This window comes from Panthera onca, chromosome C1 (genome assembly GCF_046562875.1).
Source record: "Panthera onca isolate mPanOnc1 chromosome C1, mPanOnc1 haplotype 2, whole genome shotgun sequence".
NCBI lineage: Eukaryota > Metazoa > Chordata > Mammalia > Carnivora > Felidae > Panthera > Panthera onca.
The window spans coordinates 115,959,252-115,979,438 of NC_138346.1; the positions used below are offsets into that span (position 1 = coordinate 115,959,252).

At 39.9% G+C, this 20,187-nt stretch overlaps 1 protein-coding gene across 6 annotated transcripts in view; it reads right to left on the reverse strand.

The window, feature by feature from the left end:
- The window catches only part of GABPB2 (GA binding protein transcription factor subunit beta 2), a 35,606-nt gene extending 16,254 nt beyond the window's left edge, over window positions 1-19,352 (reverse strand). For 3 of the 6 annotated variants that reach the window (XM_060622632.3, XM_060622630.3, XM_060622635.2), the window contains exons 1-5: window positions 19,182-19,352; window positions 13,299-13,438; window positions 11,255-11,422; window positions 10,520-10,714; window positions 6,898-7,036 (exon numbers count right to left, since the gene is read on the reverse strand). In XM_060622632.3, coding sequence (XP_060478615.1) covers window positions 6,898-7,036; window positions 10,520-10,714; window positions 11,255-11,422; window positions 13,299-13,406 — 610 coding nt within the window. In that variant the 5' untranslated portion in view covers window positions 13,407-13,438; window positions 19,182-19,352. The remainder of the gene's footprint in view (window positions 1-6,897; window positions 7,037-10,519; window positions 10,715-11,254; window positions 11,423-13,298; window positions 13,439-19,181) is intronic. The other 3 variants (XM_060622636.3, XM_060622633.3, XM_060622631.3) reach the window with 2 other exon arrangements.
- Window positions 19,353-20,187: the final 835 nt, after the last annotated feature.

Below are 20,187 nucleotides of genomic sequence, written 5' to 3' on the forward strand. Positions count from 1 at the left end.
AATATTTCTTGACAATTAGCATGAAACTACGTTTTGTCATACAGAAGGAGTGTCTGCTCCCTAAATTGGCTATTCTGGTATTCTTTAGAGTTCTCCTCATATCTTAGTAGTCAACCACTATTATTAATAATTTTTGTAAGTTATACATACATTTAGATATATTCAAATTATGTTATATATTATAAAAAAATTATACAACTTGCCATGTAGTTTAGTCTCCTAACTGGGCTCTGATTGTTTTACTTAAAAAATATTTATTTATTTTGAGAAAGAGAGTGGGAGAGGGGTAGGGAGAGAATCCCAAGCAGGCTCTCACTGTCAGCGCAGAGCCTGATGTGGGGCTCAATCTCACGAACCATGAGATCATGACCTGAGCCAAAAGCAAGAGTCAGATGCTCAATGGACTGAGCCACCTAGGTGACCCAGATACACTTACCCACTTTTTAAATGTACTCTTAATTTTCTTTAAGATTTTAAGTAATCTCTACACCCAATGTGGGGATGGAACTTGCAACCCCGAGACCAACAGTCACATGCTCTACTGAATGAGCCAGCTAGGAGTCCCAATACTTTTTAAATAATGTTTTTTAATGTTTTATTTATTTTTGAAAGAGTGCAAACAGAGGAGGGGAAGAAAGAGAGGGAGACAAGTATCTAAAGTGGGCTCTGTCCTGACAGCAGCGAGCCCGATGTGGGGGTCAAACTCACAAATCATGAGATCGTGACCAAAGTTGGACACTCAACTGACTGAGCCACCCAGGTGCCCCTTCAATGTACTCTTGATTTTTATGTTTTCTCACTACCTATGCTTAAAGATTCTTTCCAGCCTTTTGTCTATCAAAATGCCAGTTAACTGTAAAATAAAGAAATTCCTATTTAACACTCTTTGTAATAAATCCTTCCACAGAGCAAAGGATCCTTTCCTGATATGATTAATGTAGGTAATTTAACTGGTTTATAAATTTAAATTTCAGAAGATTTGCCTTAAAAAGGTGGATTTCTGGGGCACCTGGGTGGCTCAGTAGGTTGGGCGACCAACTTCGGCTCAGGTCATGATCTCACGATTTGTGGGTTCGAGCCCTGCATCGGGCTCTATACTGACAGCTCAGAGCCTGGAGCCTGCTTTGGATTCTGTGTCTCCCTCTCCTCCTTGTGCTCTGTCTCTCTCTGTCTCTCAAAAATAAATAAACGTTAAAATTAAAAAAAAAAAAAAAAGGTGGATTTCTTGTATAGTACTCTTAATAGCTACAAATTATCTTCTTTTTAAGTAGGCTCCATGTCCAGCACTGAGTCCAGTGCGGGGCTTGAACTCATCACCCTGAGATCAAAACCTAAACTAAGGTCAAGCATCAGACACTTAACTGACTGAGGCACCCAGATGCCCCCAAACTATCTTCTTTTAAGTTTATTTATTTTTTTAGTAATCTCTGCATCCAATTTGGGGCAAAAACTCATAACCCTGAGATCAAGAGTTGCATGCTCTACCGACTGAGCTAGCTGGGCGCCCCAGCTACAAATGATCTTACTCAAAGCTTTTGGATGACGACGGTGGCAGTGGTTGATTAGGGTGGAGATAGTGATGATAACCCTGTTTTATTCTAATTCTTTGATAAAATATGCAGGGAACCAAACAGTCTGAGTGGAACACAGAGTGCCTGACCTCCAGAAAGGAATCTATGTCTATCCCATGACTTCATGCAGAGCAAGATCCAGCTATATTCTCTAATGTTCCTACTAAATTCATGCTTTTCCCATTACTCAACTTATCATACCAAACACTGACATAAGAAGTCACAGATGAGGGGGTGCCCGGGTTGCTCAGTTGGTTAAGCATCTGACTTTGGCTCAGGTCATGATCTCATGGTTCGTGAGTTCGAGCCCCACGTTGAGTTCTGTGCTGACAGCTCAGAGCCTGGAGCCTACTTTGGATTCTGTCTCTGTCTCTCTCTCCTCCTCCCCCACTTGCACTCTGTCTCTCTCTGTCTCTCTCTCTCTCTCAAAAATAAATAAATATTAAAAAAAAAAAAAAACCTCACCAATGACACAAGGAACAATTTTTAGATATATATACAGTAACACCTAGAATTGTAAGTTGTTCTGTGAGTGTTCCACAAGACCAGCAAACATATCTAATAAATTTTCACTTGATAAACAAGTGATGTCTTGCAATACGAGTAGTATGTGACACCAAACATCACATGATCACAACTGAGCCAATGGGTCTCCTCTCTCCTCTCTTTCTCACAGCAGCATTGTGGGTGATTGTCTCCCATGCTTGGATGCTTGGTCTCAGGGGCAGTATTTGGCAGAAATCAATGATATTTCAGAATGTTGGAAGGTGCCCACAACTGGCACTAGTGTATTTTTTGTCACTTCCAAGCACTTATAGACAGTCCTTTGCTTTTTCGTACAAGAGTAAGCTTAGGAATGCTTTGCTTCATTCTAGGTCAGGCTGCCTGCAGATATGGACCTTTTCCTCTGCTGCCTTATTGCCAGTTACATTAAATACAGTAACGAAGAGTTTATGAATACTGTATTGTTGTCAACATCTGTGCAAACATATACAATGGCCCTCATGCAGGAAAAGATTCCACTGAGCCAACGGAAAGCAGTGATTCCATTAGTGATAGTGATAGTGATTTCGTCCTACAAAATAACCTCTTCTCTCTCTTGTCTCCCTCACACCAGCCATGAAGATTTTCAAAGGGAAGTGCAGGTTAATGTGTTTATTCTTCTTTATATTTTGTTTTATTAATATTTTATAAATACTATTGTTTATATTATTTTATCTGTTTATATTATTTTATTGATAAAATATATAAATATTTTCTTTATTAATTTGTATTACAGTATTATAATAATTTTTATATGCATATTTTGGGGTTGTAGAATGAATCATCTGAGTTTCCAGTTTTGTTTTTCGTTTTTTTTTAATGTTTATTTTTGAGAGATAGAGAAAGACAGAGCATGAGCAAGGGAGGGGCAGAGAGAGAGGGAGACACAGCATCCAAAGCAGGCTCCAGGCTCTGAGCTGTCAGCACAGAGCCTGACATGGGGCTTGAACCCATGAACCGCAAAATCATGACCTGAGCTGAAGTCGGACACTTAACCGACTGAGCCACCCAGGCGCCCCTCCAATATTTCTTATGGGGAAATTCACTTTGATATACAAGTGCTTTGGATTATAAGCGTGTTTAGGGAACAAATTATGCTTGCAAACCAAGGTTTTACTGTGTGTGTGTATATATATATATATATATATCTCCCTCGAGGAGGGTAGAATGTATATGGCAATAAGTTACTAGCAATCCAAAAACAAAGTTGTTATTATTTTACCACAGTTAAAACACACACACACACAGACACACACACACACACACACACACACACACACACACACACACACAGCTGTTATAATTAAAGTTCAAGTAGGCCAAACCTCAGATAGGTCACTCAGCTAAAGTAGAAGAGCTAGGTAAAACTACTTTTGAGAAAGTATTATATACTTTTCAGTACATGATGATACCAGGCTAAGGGTGTTCTCCCTTTGATTACTAACTCACCTAACTCCACTCAACAGCAAAATGAAGAAAGAACATTTGTGAGAAATTGGGTTTAGTATTCTGACATGCACAGTTGAAACTGAAAAGAGATGATACCAATGATCTCCTCAGACTTATCCCAGTGAATTCTAGAAAAACAAGGTACTTTACTGTTAAACAATATTGCTTCCTTCTCCTCAATATAAGACCCAACATCAAATAAAGTAAAATGTGCATGGATGCTGTTGTTTTGAAATGAAATGACATTATCAGTGAAGACTCTTGTTACCAATTCAGAATGTGGCTTCGACAAACTCTATGTCACCACTTAGGGGAGTGTGCTATGGTAAGCTAGGCAATTTCAACGAGTTGGTGAAAACTAGATCCAGAAAAACTATATAACTTGCCCACATCACACAGGTAGTAAATGTCAGAGCCCAGATTAGAATGCAATTCATTACATTCCAAAGCCTGTACTCCTTATGAACTAATACAAGATATTTATATTTGACTTTGGAGTGCATCTTATGATCCTACAGAAATAGGAAATTCATCTCCATAACTTTGTTTTGCCCTGGTTAATGTTTAATTTAGTCTAGCTGCCTTTTTGAATGGCTGCAGTTTGATGGTAGCACTGATGATCAGTGATATCTTTAGTCACAAATGGAAAAATGAAAGCAAGCTTTATAATCTGAATTTTATCAAAAATATCCATCAAAATGATAATTTTAGGATAATGTCAGTTAATTCTTCTTGTGTATGTGTGGTAGCCCCTCCCTTTCAGTTAATTCTTAAAAATATTACTGGATGAAAAAAATATCACTGGACGATGGGAAATAAGAAGCCACCCACCATTCGGGAAAAGAAAATCCTTTAACCCAGTTGAGTAATACAACCTGAATTTGTCTTATAACTTTTCTCATCTCTTTTATCTGCACTGATTATCTCCCCTGAAGGGGAAGAGCTAGGTAGAATTGTTTCATGTGTAAGACGACACTGGAGAGATCAGGTCTATTATGTAACAGTTTAGCAATCTCAATTTGTGGTCAGCAACATACAGAAGAGAGAAACGATAGGTCTGCTAAAAGCAACATGACGAACACAATAGAGGCCCATGGGAAACAAGGCTAAGAAGCTCTATTCTAAATGTCTTCAACTTTGCTTATCATTTCAGGTCAGGGTCTGAAGAATTTCAATAATTAGATTACCAACTCTAGTTCCTTTCACATATTTGTGAACATATAACTTAACTAGCTTCTTTTTTTAAATTTTTTTTAAAGTTTATTTATTTCGAGACAGAGAGAGAGCAGAGGAGGGGCAGAGAGAGGGGGAGAGAGAGAAAGAGAGAATCTCAAGCAGGCTCCACATCATCAGCACGGAGCCCGATGCGGGGCTTGAACCCATGAAACGTGAGATCATGATCTGAGCCTTACCTGACTGAGCCACCCAGGCACCCCTAACTTTACCAGCTTCTAAAGACTTTTGGATTATAAAGGCATTTGTTCTAATCACTGTGGCCTGAACCACAACAAATCCAAAAAGCTGTGAATATTCTGATTATATGTATACTTATTTTTAAGCTAAACCTTTTGAATCATCCGGCTGAAAGAAAAGCACAGTGATTTCAAATGATAGTCGATGGCCTACAAAATGAAGGTCTCTACTGCCCCCCTGAGGGCATAACTGAATTAACTTTCATTGAGAAGTTACATTTTCATTTAATACTATTACTGAAGTCCTGCTATAAAATGGAAATACAAATCTCACTCGAAGTCTCACAACCACCTCATAAAGTATGTATTATTATATCCCAATTTTGTAGATAAGTAAAGAAGGCTTAGACAAAGGTTTTCCCAAGGTCAAGCATGTAGTCAATAAATCAGTATTTGAATGCAGTTCTAAATGTAAAATTCTATGCATATCATGTATATGCTTGTTTCTTTTTGCCACACTGCCTTTCCACAATAATACTTCATTCACGGTCTTCCTTTGATATTATATAAACTTAACTAGGAATACAATGTCCTTTTTTTTTTAATTTTAAAAATGTTTATTTATTTTTGAGAGAAAGAGAGAGAGAGAGAGAGAGAGAGAGAGAGTAAGTAGGGGAGGGGCAGAGAGAGAGGGAGACACAGAATCTGAAGCAGACCCCAGGCTCTGAGCTGTTAGCACAGAGCCCGATGTAGGGCTCAAACCCACAAACCATGAGATCATGACCTGAACCAAAGTTGGATGCTTTACTGACTGAGACACCCTGGCACCCCGCAATGTCTTATTTTTAAATGAAAGTCAGAAACAGAAAAAGAAACCAAGTCAGTTGGAAAATTTATTTAAATGAAGACACAAGTCCCCTCACTGTAAAACAAATATATGTAAGGAAATGTTGAAAATAGCTCAAATTGCTTTTTATTTTTATTTTTTTAATGTTTATTTTTGAAAGAGAGAGAGATAGAGACAGAGCAGGGGAGGGGCAGAGAGAGAGGGAGAAACAGAATTCAAAGCAGGCTCCCGGCTCTGAGCTGTCAGCACAGAGCCTGATGCAGGGCTCAAACTCACGAACCGTGAGATCATGACCTGAGCCGAAGTTGGACACAACCGACTGAGCCATCCAGACACCCCTCAAATTGATTTGTCTTTTTAAAAATGTTTATTTATATTTGGTTTTGGAAAGAGCAAGTGGGGGAGGGGCAGAGAGAGCAGGAGAGACAGAGAATCCCAAGCAGGCTCTGTACTGTAGGTGCAGAACCCGATGTGGGGCTTGAACTCATGAACCGTGAGATCACGACCTGAGCCAAAATCAAGAGTCAGACACTTAACCAACTGAACTACCCAGGCACCCCTATTTGTTTTAGATAGATGTTTTTGTTAAAAACATAAGGATCTCAAAAGATGCTTTTCTCTATTTTGTTGTTACATATGTTCCCAAGATTGCAAATCGAAGCTCTTACACTTTATTCAAATAATCACATGTACCTCTTTTATAGCAGCACTCCAACACCTATTTATGTTTATTCTGGTTTATTTGTCACATTTTAGACTATGGTACTTAACTGTTTTCCCTAATGGTACCATGCTGAAATACCCTTATATTTTCATTTTGTGGTTACATATAACCCTTCCACAGATTAATCTGTAAACTATTTTACTTTTAATACAGTAAGCAGTCATGTATAATCCCTGTGTATGATCTTCCCTTCCCCAAGAAAGAAAAAGTGCATTAGCTTTAAAATTTATTATAAATCTTCTATTTGTTACATATTTCAACAAAGGACAGGCTATCCATTCATCTCATAGGAAAAACAGGGGCTGTGTTAATTTCAAGTCTAAAATAAATGCCATGTTATCAAGATATTACCTGAGGTTGTTTTGGTGTTGGTTGAAGAAACAAGGCTGGCGAGGTTGACAACTTCTCCAGATGTGAAGATGAATGGGGTGGCCACAGTCACAGGGTTGGCTCTCTCGGGATGAGCATTCACCTGATTCTGCATCGCTTCCTACAAAGCAAGTCAGGATAGTTCAAAGTCAGAGCTCGTTAGCTTTAGTTATACAGTCACTGAGCAGCCGCTGCACCCCAGTGCCCTGTGGAGCAGAACTAGTTGTGGCACACAATGGTCCCAGGGAGCTCAAAGTTCTCATTAAGACTACTGGTTTTGTTTTGTTTTTCCAGACCAGGGCAACAAAGATGTTAGGTTGCTTTCCCAAGTTTATTTCTAATTTTTAAAAAAGAAGTGTTATTATTTGCAAAAAAGTGTATTACTTGTAAAAACTTCTAGACAATTCACTTTACCTGTCTGGATCTTGTTTTTTATATGGAAAATGAGGGAAGTGGCCTAAAAAGTAATTTGCAGCTCTAAAACTCTACGATCAATTAATTATGTACAAGTCAATGCGCTAGCAAGAGATCCCTACAGCAAATCTACAGAGAACAATATTCTCCAGAGTTTTGTCCAACTACTTGTTCCACTCTGCCAGTGAAGAAATTCCTAAGAGAATATATAACAAGCAAATAAATGAGTGCCAGATTTTAAAGTCTAGTGCCATACCTGCACTTTTGCTTCCAGGGGTATTTGTACAATTTAGGTGTAAAGATGCTTATCTAATTTTCTAACTTTCAGAAGCAGTTTTCTACAAGCATAGTATCTACTTCAAAAGTCCAGTTATGAAAGAGCTCTAAATAAGGAATTAAAGTTGAAGAGTACAACCAGTCTATAGGGAACCATCTGCCAGGAAAAACAGACCCCTGAAAATGCAACAGAAATGGCTATTTTTTACATATAATTATCCCTATGACCAATAGCTTCAGGTGAAACAGATTATCCATTCTCTGCTTACTGTTAAATTCCTTCTTGAATCTGCTTCTTCTTCTATACTCCACCATTGTTTCCTTAATTCAAGCCCCTACTGGCCCTTCCCTGGCCTAATGAAAGTCACATTGAGTATCTTTTCTCTCAGGTCTGTGTACCACACTCCAAATGATCATCTTTAAAAAAAAAAAAAAAAAAAAAAAAAAAAAAAAAAATTCACAGGAGCACCTGGGTGGCTCAGTCAGTTGAGCAGCTGACTCTTGATTTCCGCTGAGGTCATGATCTCATACTTTCATGAGTTCAAGCTCCACATCAGGCTCCACACTAACAGTGGGATTCTCTCTCTCTCCCTCTCTGTCTGCCTCTCCCCCGCTCACTCTCTCTCTCTCTCAAAATAAATAAACTTAAAAAAAAAAAACACCTCAGCTTAAAAAATAAATAAAATATTTAAAAATTTTTAAAAATGGGGGTGCCTGGCTGGCTCAGTTGGTAAAGCATGGGAATCCTATTAATCTCACGGTCCTGTGTTCAAGCCCCACGTTGGACGTAAAGCTTACTTAAAAAAAAAAAAAAAAAAAGGAAAGAAATCTCAATTTTCTATTTAAAAGCTTCTATTGGATCCCCATTACCCACAAAATAGTCTAAACCCCTTTGCATGTAACAGCCCTACACTCAAAACTCTGCCTAACCCTTAAGCCTTAGCTCCTTCCACTCCCAAACTCCATTTCCCTTGCTCAATCTCTAGTCACAAAACATATGCTTTCTTGAACATCCCATATCCTTTCATACCTCTATGTCATTGGCTTGCTCTTTTTCTAGCCTAGAATATAATTTTCTTACTTCTCTGCCTACTTCTTTAAAACTCAGTTCATGTTCTACATACATATATATATATATATATATATATTTTTTTTTTTTTTTTTTTTTTTTTTTTTTTCCCCAGTAATCTCTGCACACTCAGTGTGGAGCTCAAACTCATGACCCCAAGATCAAGAGTGACATGATCTTCCGAGTGAATCTGCCAGGCGCCCCTCTATATACACTTTAATCTTTGCATTAAGCATCATTCATACTCCCTTTTCTGAGGCCCTGCAATGCTCGATAAATACCAATGTATCAATGTAATATTGTAATGCTTGATTTCTTGTCCTTACCTTCATCACACTGTAAATACTCCAAGGGCAGGCATGTCTTATCAACCTTTGTATCCTTCATCCTATTACTCCTTGATATACAAGTGCTGGATTAAGAAATTAAGGGGTGAAATAATCACAGCTCCTTTTTAATTCTGAGATGGCTTCCTTATGACTCAATATGCGTTAGAGCTATGTACTGCCTCGTATCAGTTGATGTACATTCAGAAAACATAAAGAGGCTTTTAGTCCCAAGTCAAGCTCAATTAGAAAGGGAAATTTTCATGGAGAAAAAAACACTCTAAAACCAAAGAAATCTTGTTTTTATACTAGCCATAACACTACTCTTCAATCACCGTGAATAATTCAGGGCTATATAGAATGCTACTTTTTTTTTTAAGATACCAATAACAGAGTACCTGGTTGGTTCAGTTGGTTAAGTGACTTCAGTTCAGGTTATGATCTCAGGGTTTGTGAATTCGAGTCCCACACTGGGCTCTGCACTGACGGTATGGAGTCTGCTTAGAATTCTCTCTCTCTGGGGCGCCTGGGTGGCGCAGTCGGTTAAGCGTCCGACTTCAGCCAGGTCATGATCTCGCGGTCCGTGAGTTCGAGCCCCGCGTCGGACTCTGGGCTGATGGCTCGGAGCCTGGAGCCTATTTCCGATTCTGTGTCTCCCTCTCTCTCTGCCCCTCCCCCGTTCATGCTCTGTCTCTCTCTGTCCCAAAAATAAATAAAAAACGTTGAAAAAAAAAATTTAAAAAAAAAAAAAAAAAAAAAAAGAATTCTCTCTCTCTCCCTCTCTCTCTGCCCCTCCCCTGCTCATGCTTTCTCTCTCTCTCTCTCAAAATAAATAAATAAACTTAAAAAAAAAAAAAAAGAGTCTGATGCTTAACCAATTGAGCCATCCAGGCACCCCTAAATCATAAACTTTTGGAGTGCCTGGGTGGCTCAGTTGGTTAAGAGTCCAACTTTGGCTCAGGTCCTGATCTCATGATTTGTGAGCTCAAGTCCCACGTTGGGTTCTGTGCTGACAGCTCGGAGCCTGGAGCCTGCTTTGGATTCTGTCTGTCTGTCTCTCTCTCTCTCTCTGTCCCTCCTCACCTCGTGCTCTATCTCTCTCTCTCTCAAAAATAAACAAACATTAAAAAAAAAGAAATACCGGAGCGCCTAGGTGGCTCAGTCAGTTAAGTGTCTGACTTCAGCTCAGGTCATGATCTTGCAGTTTGTGAGTTTGAACGCTGCGTCAGGCTCTGTGCTGACAGCTCAGAGCCTGGAGCCTGCTTCAGATTCTGTGTCTCCCTCTCTCTCTGCCCCTCCCCTGCTCGTGCTCTCTCTCTCGTAAAAATAAATAAACATTAAAAAAATTTTTTAAATAAATAAAGGTTAAAAAAAACACTAACGACAGTGAGTCACAAGATTGAGACATATCAGATGTACTATCTTGATAAGATATAGAAAATTCAATTTTGAGTCAGCTCCTACAAAAAATCCTTAACTTGAGTTACAATATACTCTAGGGGTATAAAAAGAACCAGACCTGAAGGATGACCAGAATCTCGGCATTCTTTTTCTCCAGGGCTATGTCAAAGGCAGATTTATCAAACTTGCTGAAAGCATGCACGTCAGCTCCATACTTGATAAGCAGCTCCACAACGTCTCGATGGTGGTGCTCTGTGGCCCAATGTAAAGCGGTCATCTTTAGCATGTCCTTGGCATTCACATCTGCACCGTTCTGTCACACAATAGTAATTGTTTCAAACAGACACTGGTTACAGTAGCACAGGTGCAAGATCCCAAAACCCAAATAGAGAGGATTTCCATGGAGATTACACATATTCAAATTTAGATCACGTTTAAGAAATATCAAAGGGAAAAGCATTCTTCAAATTCTCCTGAATGATGACAGACATAATGTCTTCAATGAGTAGGTCTTCTAAGGACAACTGGGAAATTATAACAGATGGGAAAGGAAGGAGAAAAGAGCAGATTTTTTGTTGCATTTATTAACAGAGAGCTGAGCGCCTAGAAAAACAGGCATAAGTAAAGAGAACACCTGCAGAAGGGAATGAAGAAAAATCAATAAAGTCTGCTTAGCCTGTAAAAGATTAGGAAACCCGATCCTCATAGCCATGATGACTCTTGAAAGAGATGCAAGTCTGTGCTATGAACTGTCCTAAACTTAATCTCTCCCAGCCTAGTTTCCTACCACCCATTCAAGTAAGAAGACAGGGAGGTGGATATCTTTTTTACAATATAGATCCACCACTATTACCCTAACAAGCAGTTCCACGATGTGGGCATGTCCGTCAGCTGCAGCCATGTGCAAGGGGGTCCTGTCCACTTTGGTCCGGGCATCCCTGCTAACGCCTGCTCGAAGGAGCACTTCTGCTGTGGAATAATGACCATACTGGGCTGCAAGGTGGAGGGGTGATGTTCCAAGCTGTGGGAAAATAATACTCATTGAGTATCAACCGTGTGCAGAGTCCTAAATCATTGAGAGACACAAATGAACAAGAGGTACAGTCTATGGTTCCTGTCCTTGGAGAGAGAATCTGGGTGGCCAATAGGAGTAAAGAATATTAATTAAGAGCTTAATATACTAACAGGCAAATAAACATACCACCAATTAAATAAGTGCTAATGGATTTAAGTCAGGTGGAGTTACCAGGTGAGATTCTCCAAAGGACATGATGTTAAGCAAGGCTTAGAAGAAGGTAAAAAAAAAAAAATGGATAAACAGGAACATTCTGCATTGGGGTAAAGGTAAGGGATAGGCAAATTCAAAAGAATTCTTAGGAAAAGGGCAGAAGCTAGAAAGTTAGTGAGAAATTTGGGGTAAAAATTTAATTGGTTGGAATAGAAGTCTGTTGCCACCGTAAAACAAAGCAAAAAGACTGATGAGATGAAGAGTGCTAAAATTTTAGCAATGGCATGTGAATAGCAATAAGCTACTGTCAAATAGCAATAAGTCTGTATCATCTCAAAGTACATCTTTCAAGAGTTATCTATCTTTGGCCACTTTGGCCAGAGATCTATTCCTTTCTTCGTGTTAAGTTCTTTATTTTAAGCCTATGTTGCTTCTTTGCCTTTCTTATATATTCAGCCTTTCTGCCTGACTGGATTTAATTCACATTGCTCTTTTCAGGTCTATTTATAGAAATGCTAATCTCATAGGTTTCCTTTTCTTCCTTTTTGTGAAGTGCTAACAATCTGCTGACCTCTAAAGCTATGAATTAATCACCCCAGCATAGAGGACATTGGCTCATCAAATTGTTCAAATTAGGTAATGCCTGCACCTGGCTGGCTCAGCTGGTAGATCATGTGACTGGATCTCGGGGTTGTGAGTTTGAGACCCATGTTGTGTGCAGAGATTACATTTAAAAAAAATTAAAAAAAATTAAATTAGATACTGCTTATAAAATCCATGAATGCTTAGCAAGCCCATATTATAACCTGGATCTTCTGAAACTGCTCTTCAAGCTGGCTGTTTAGGCTCATGAAATTAACACCTTCCTCTTAATGTATTTTAACACTGGTAAAAAGGTAACAAATGCCTAGACTATTCCTTATTAACCGGGATACTTTAGAGAAAAGGAAACAAGTAGTTTATTAGTCTAGAAATGCACTCTTATTATACTGATTTTGTTTAATTTTTAGCTAATTACAGAAGCCTATAACCTAAGTACACTCCAGGGAGAATTAAACCTTCAGAAAATACTCTAAGAAACATTATGGAAAATCACAAGTATATAATACCTTACAATTACCATCTATATATATCCACAGGAGACTCTTTCAATTTGGAAAACTAAAAGAAGTATTTAGGTAAAACGAAGAAAACAAAACTCTTGTAGGAGAATGAAGCAGAAAGGGAATGAGAAAAAGCAATACAGTATGTTCAGCCTTTAAGAAAAAGGTTGGGGGACACCTGGCTAGCTCGGCCCGTAGAGTGTGCAACTTTTGATCTTGGGGTTGTGAGTTCAAGCTCCACACTGGGTATAGAGATTACTTAAAAAAAAAATCTTTGACGCCTGGGTGGCTCAGTTGGTTAAGTGTCCAACTCTTGATTTTGGTTCAGGTCAGGATCTCACAGTTCATGGGTTCAAGCTCTGCATGGGGCTCTGCACTGACAGAGTGAAGCCTGCTTGGGATTCTCTCTCCCCTGCCCCCCCCCCCCCCATCCCCTGCTCACATGCTCAATCTCTCTCTCAAAATAAATAAATAAACTTAAAAAAATAATTAAAAAAATTTAAATGTTTGGGGGGGAAAAAAGAAATTGGCAACAGCACACATTGGGAATAATGAAAAGAGCTTACCCAGTCTGTGGTGAATGGGGCGCCATTTGCCATCAATGTTCTCACTTCATCATCTTTGCCTTTTCTTGCCGCTTCTAGTAACCTCTTCCCCAAGTCCACCAAAGACATCTTTATGCATAGGAACAAAAGTTTTCAGGAAGCTATAATTCAAACACAAGGAAAGCTGCCTGTAAAAATGCTCTGAGAAGACCTCTTGTACTTAAATATATGTAAGATATTTCTCAAGCTGACTACCCAGTATGGCACTTTCTCTCCACCTCATCTAACACAATCAGATATTTGGAAAAGTTTAGGCCCTAAACAATAGTTCCTTAATGTTCAATATTCAGAAAAATACTTTGGAAACCTGTGCAACACATTACCACCTCTCTAGCTTAAGGAATCAAAAAAACAGCATTTCATCCCTTTGAAACAACTGTGGGTAGAAATGTACGTCAAGGGTGCCTGGGTGGCTCAGTTGGTTAAGCATCTGACTCTTGACCTTGACTCAGGTCATGATCTCATGATTTGTGAGATCCCAGCCCCATGTTGGGCTCTGCGCTGACAGTGGGGAGCCTGCTTGGGATTCTTTCTTTCCCTCTCTCTCTGCCCCTGCCCCACTCCCATGAGCACTCCCTCTCTCCCTCTCTCAAAATAAGTAAATAAACTTTAAAAAAATGTTATGTCACACCAAAGAATGATGAATAGACAATCCAAGCATATTGAGACTTAGTTAGACAGCAGAAACTTTTTCAAAAATGAATAAAGTGAGCCTGCCACTTCGAGTAAAACAATTGGCAGTGTTCATTGCTAATTATTAATTATAATTAGAGCTTTCAAGCAAAATTAGAATTTTGGGAAACAAATCCACCACCATGAGTTAACAGCTTACTATAAAGTTTTCTGATGAAATTAGTTATGATACTAATGAATGTGATTTTTTAATATTGTAAAATAAAATGCATCAACATTTGGATGATCTGCATAATTTGCAGAACCAGTATTTTTCAAATGACCAATGCATGTTATAAAATCACGTACAAGTAAAAACAATACTTTAAAGTGAAAGAACAGTTGGTTTTAAGGTAATAGAGTATAATAATTTCATTCATATGGTTTCAGATTCTTCACTGCAAGTAACTTTTAAGAAATCGTTAATTTGTACAGTTTTTGTGTAGAATCAAAGAAGAACACCAGAATTACCTGAAAAAGCTATTAAAATATTCCTTTTTCCAAGTACATATTGCAACAGATTACATGCAATAGTAGATATGCAGCTGTTGTTTTTTTTTCAATGTTCATTCACTTTTGAGAGACAGAGATAGAGTGCAAGCAGGGGAGGGACAGGGAGAGAGGGAGACACAGAATCCAAAGCAGGCTCCAGGCTCTGAACTGTCAGTGCAGAGTCCAACACGGGGCTCAAACCCATCAAAAGTGAGATCATGACCTGAGTTGAAGTCGGACGCTCAACCGACTGAGCCACCCAGGTGCCCCACTGCAGCTGTTTTCTATTAAGCCAGAGGTTAGAAAGATTTGCAAAAACATAAAACAATGCCATTCTTCTCAATATTTAACTCGGAAGATACATTTCTTATAAAAATGTGTTATTTATGTTAACATGTACAGGATTTACTATTGTATTTTAATGAATGAACATTTTTAAATTAATTTCCAAGAGCACCTGAGTGGCTCAACCAGTTAAGAATCTGACTCCTGATTTCACCTGAGGTCATGATCTGACTGTCCTGAGATCAAGCCAGATTGGGCTCCGCACTGAGTGTGGAGGCTGCTTAAGAGTTTCTTTCTCCTTCTCCCCCCCACCCCCCCGCCCCCGCGACGCATGCACACACGCACTCTCTTGCAAGAAAAAAACGCATCAGGAAATATGAAGTAATTTCAAACAAGTACCTGTCATAGTTAAAAAATAAATAAATAAAAATTAATTTTGAAAATAGTTAAGTACCAATAGATATAACACATTGGTGTCCTCAATAATTTTTAAGAATATAAATGAGTCCAAGGGGTACCTGGGTGACTCCTTGGTTAAGCATCAGACTTCGGCTCAGGTCATGACCTCACAGTTTGTGGGCTCAAGCCCCGTGTCGGGCTCTGTGCCGACAGCTCAGAGCCTGGAGCCTGCTTCAGATTATGTGTCTCCCTCTCTCTCTGCCCCTCCCCCACTCACACTGTCTCTCACTCTCAAAAAAATAAATAAAACATTAAAATATATAAATATATATATGTAAATATATATATAAATATATATGTAAATATATATATAATATATATATACTATATACATATATATATGTATATAGTATATATATATATAAATAAATGAGTCCTGAAACCAGAAAATTTGAGGCTCATCGGCTTAGGCAAGTCATTCAGCCACCATGTGATTTAACCTTCCATATCCATATCCCAGAGCATTGTCCTCAAACCTGCATGTCCAGGAGACCACCTGAGAGTGTTCAGAATGAGCACAGCTCACACTACAGTCCAGACCCTTTGAATGAGTATGTTCACAAGGAGAGGATGGACTTTAATAGCAAACTTCTATAACCAACATGTCAGTTTTCACAACTTAAGAAAATGCTAAAGAAAAAAATGATAGCAAAACCTTATTATAGAAAACCAATACTTTGTATTTCTCCGTAATCACCTTCCTTTTAAAATATCAAAATTGCCTTGCAATTTAATTATCTTATTACTAATACTTAACAATTTTTAGGAGGTGCATTAGTCATAAATGACTCCCTCACATTTTCTCAAATTACACTATACACATATGTATACATACATACACACACATATATATATGGTATGTATACATAATATATACATACATAACACACATATATATACGGTATATATAGTACATACATACACATATGGTATATATAACATATGGCGTATGTATATATATATATATAGATATAGATAGATAGATAGATAGGTAGGTAGATATAGATATACACAGTATATCACCAAGTCTTAAACACTTCCATAATAACTGGTCACAAAGGAAAAGACTGGCAAAAAGCAGAAGTATCTTTCTTTTTTTTTTAAGTTTATTAATTTAGTTTGAGAGTGAGAAAGAGTGCAAGTTGGGGAGGGACAGAGAGAGAGAGAATCCCATGCAGGCTCCACACAGTCTGCATGTAACTTGATGCAGGCTTGAACTCAGGCACCGTGAGACCATGACCTGAGCCAAAACCAAGAGTCAGATGCTTAACGGACTGACTGAGCCACGCAGGCATCCCAGAAGTATCCTAATAGTGAAATTTCAGCTGTTCTTTACCACAAAAAAATACTGTTGAAGGTTGGGGTACCTGCCTAAGGAGAAATCTGGTTTGCTTTACATTCCAGGGAAGCTGGTATTTCTAGAAAACGAGACCCTTTATATAAATAAGTTGATTTTATCCCACAGAAACTGTTGTCTTTAGCATGTGAACTCTTCCAAAGTATTTTTGAAGTCAATGTTTTTCACTATAGTCTGCCTTCATATATATATATATATATATTAATTGTATCATTTTTCTTTAATCATATTTGTGACTCATGGATCAGTACCTCTAAATGGCAATTGACTCAGATTTGTCATCCCATTCTTTTTTTGTCGTTTATTTATTTTGAGAGAGAGAGAGAGAGAGAGAGAGAGAGAACTTCAAGCAGTCTCTACGCTGTCAGCACTGAGTCCGAAGTGGGGCTCAAACAGGGCTCAAACTCACAAATCATGAGACCATGACCTGAGCCAAAATCAAGAGCTGGACCTTTAACCGACTGAGCCACCCAGGCATCTGTCATCCCATTCTTTAAATAGGCCATGAAAAGCCTTATTTCTTACTATACAAAGATATAAACTTTGGGATTAGAATGTAAGTAGGGAGTTATATTCATCACTGATAAAAAAAAAAAAGTCTAGAAATGTGCTCTTCAAGGTTCTTTTCTCCCCTATCCTCCATTCTTTTGAGTTAACCTGAAGCATCTATCCAAAGTTAAAAATAAAATGTATTTTTAAAATAGTATTTTGGGGCTCATGGCTGGTTGACAGAGGAGTGTGCAACTCATGATCTTACGGTCATGAGTTCCAGCCCCACATGGGGTGTAGCAATTGCTTAAATAAATAAAACTTTAGAAGTAATAATAAAACAGCAGCATTTTGGGGGGACTGTATTCCCTTCTCCCATATCCTATGTAAATGCTGACAACACCCACCAGACAAGAGATGTGGCCAAAGAGTCCAGAGGAGCTTGAGGCACTTTCAAGCTCCCTGATTATTGAAAACACTGGGAAAACATTCTCCCTTACTGGACATACCTCTACTTTTCCTATATCGGAAGTGAAGAACAAAACAAAATCTGGTCTAACTTGTCTCTTAGGATTTTGGAGATGAATAAAATAACAAAGTACACACTCCCTCTCCCAAACAAACACACAAGAACTCCAAATAAGTGTGGTTTTTTAATTAAAAAAAAAATCTTTATTTATTTTTGAGAGAGAGACAGAATGTGAGTGGGGGAAGGTGGGGGCGGGGGGAGGGAGGGAGACAGAATCTGAAGCAGGCTCCAAGCTCGGAGCTGTCAGCAAAGAGCCCGACCCAGGGCTTGAACTCACAAACTGGGAGATCATGACCTGGGCTGAGCTGAAGTCAGATGCTTAACCAACTGAGCCACCCAGGTGCCCCTAGATAAGTTTGTTTTAATAACTGATGAAGTGCTTGCGCTGTTGACAACAAAGTACTCTTATTATCATAGAATAATTACATTTGTTGACATAAGAATTTGTGGGGAGGAGAGGTAGGGGGTTGGGTGGCTCCTCTGTTAAGCATCTCACTCTTAGTTTCCACACAGGTTACGATCTCACCATTCATAAGACAGAGCCCCAAGTCTGGCTCTGCAGCTGACAGTGGGAACCCTGCTTGGGATTCTCTCTCCCCTTCTTTTTCTGCCCTTTCCCTGCTTGCACGCTATCTCTCTCTGAAAATAAATAAACACACACACAAAAAAAAAAAAAAAAAAAAAGATTTTGGGTGGGGCAGTTCTTTCACTGTTACTAAAGAGTGTATGAAAATACATGCTTAATAACATCTCTATTGGATTGGGTGGGTCAAATGGCACTAGGAAAATATGGCCCCTGACGGCCAAAAATGTTGTTAAATTGTTGGAGGTAAGTCACAGAACGTCCTTTTCTGTAGATGTTTAAGAGAGAAAGAAGTCCTTGTGGGAAGAAGGAGGGGAATGGGATAATCTCTGCTGGCTCAAGGAAATCCGTGAGAACAGAAGAAAGGTAACGAGAAGGAGAAATGGAATTGAAGAAGCCATAGTATGACGACCCATTTTTCTTTTTCTCTTGCACACGTCTCCACCGGGCAGCCAGCTGTACAAACAACTGTGCCACAAATGAGGGCGGGGCCCTTACTGCTCTTGCAGATTACTGAACTCCCTCAAAATCTTTAAGCTACTACTTAAGTCAGACAATTGAGAGTCCCCGTTTTTTCCTCCATCACAAACCCTCCAGTTGCAGACAGCAACACTGTCCTTCAGGAAGAAGAGTCAATGGGGGTAGTAAGCCAAGGTCTTGGCCCGGCGGGGGGCGCTAAGCTCCGCGCTGCCCCCTAGCGGTCACCTCTGTGGCCCTAGTTTCCCTGGGTCCAGCTCCCCAGCCCCAGGTCTTACACCCACCCCCTTCTTCACCTCCTCTCAGTCCCCTCCCCTTCCTCCCGGCCGCATCCCCTTCCTCTTCGTCCCCCTCCCCGAGCTGCCCCCGCTCCGGTGAAGGGGCGCCGCTCAGTCTGCACCCAGAAGTTCGGGGCTGGGCTGGGCGCGGTGCGCCTTCCCACGGCAGTCTCCCTTCCAGCCCTCACGCCCCCCAGAGTCCACACATCTTCTTCCCCCTCACCTCCTCGTCCGGGACGCTGCCGGCCGCGCTTTCACCGAGCCCGCCAGTTTGGTCCCGTTTCCTTCTCTAGTTAAGACTCCCTGTCACTGACGGTTACTTTTTGGCCTTTTCATATATGTATATTTTGGGGGCCTTTAACCCCCCCTCGTGGAGAAATGGAGGCAACAAGATGGCGGACCCGGAAGTGAAGACTCAGCGAATACAATTTCTGGCGGAGGGATCTGTGAGGAGACAATGACCAGAAAACCCAGATTTCCATTAGAACCGAAGAGCGGCGCACCCCCGAGGCTCATTTTCTTTCCACCGAAGGCCTTTTGAAGTGGAAAAGAGTGTATCCGAGACGACCCAGAGAGGACTATTTGGCGAGGCGGAGGATTGTTGTTACGTGTCTTACGTGTCGTGTAGTTCCGGTAGGGGGATGGACCCGATGGTTTGTTTTGGCGCCAAGAGCCCGGCGTCGTGCCGACGGCAAATCGGTATCAGCGTCGATCCTGTACCCTCTTGGTAACTTGTCTCGGGGCCAGCCCTAGGATTGATGGGAAAAACTTTCTGTCTCAGCCTCCGGTGAAACTGTTGGAGACGTTCCTGGCTTTGTGCTAAAGTTGAGCCCTGGTGCAAGCTGTCTGCTCAGAATAGTGGAACAAATAACGGAGGCTTTTTTGAGGGGCTTGGAAGCGCATGCAGATTGAGTTTGCAAACCCACTTAACGCATTTTACTTACCAGATGATTCTCACCTTCGCCCACCGATCGCCACTACCTAAGGGCAGCGAGAAATCGGGAAAGAAGCCCTTCAAAAGTACGTGAACGTAGAAAAGGACACATTCCGGCTCTACTTTCATTAGATCTTGGCTTTTGTCGGTTTTGGTGGGCCTTTCAAAGCCAACTGTTTTCGCGTCTACCTCCTTTTCTGAACTTGGTAGTGCCATCTTTAAAGTATGGCATGCTCCCCAAGTATGATCCACCTTGATATTTACGGGTTCCCTTTTTTTGAGAGTCAAAATCTTG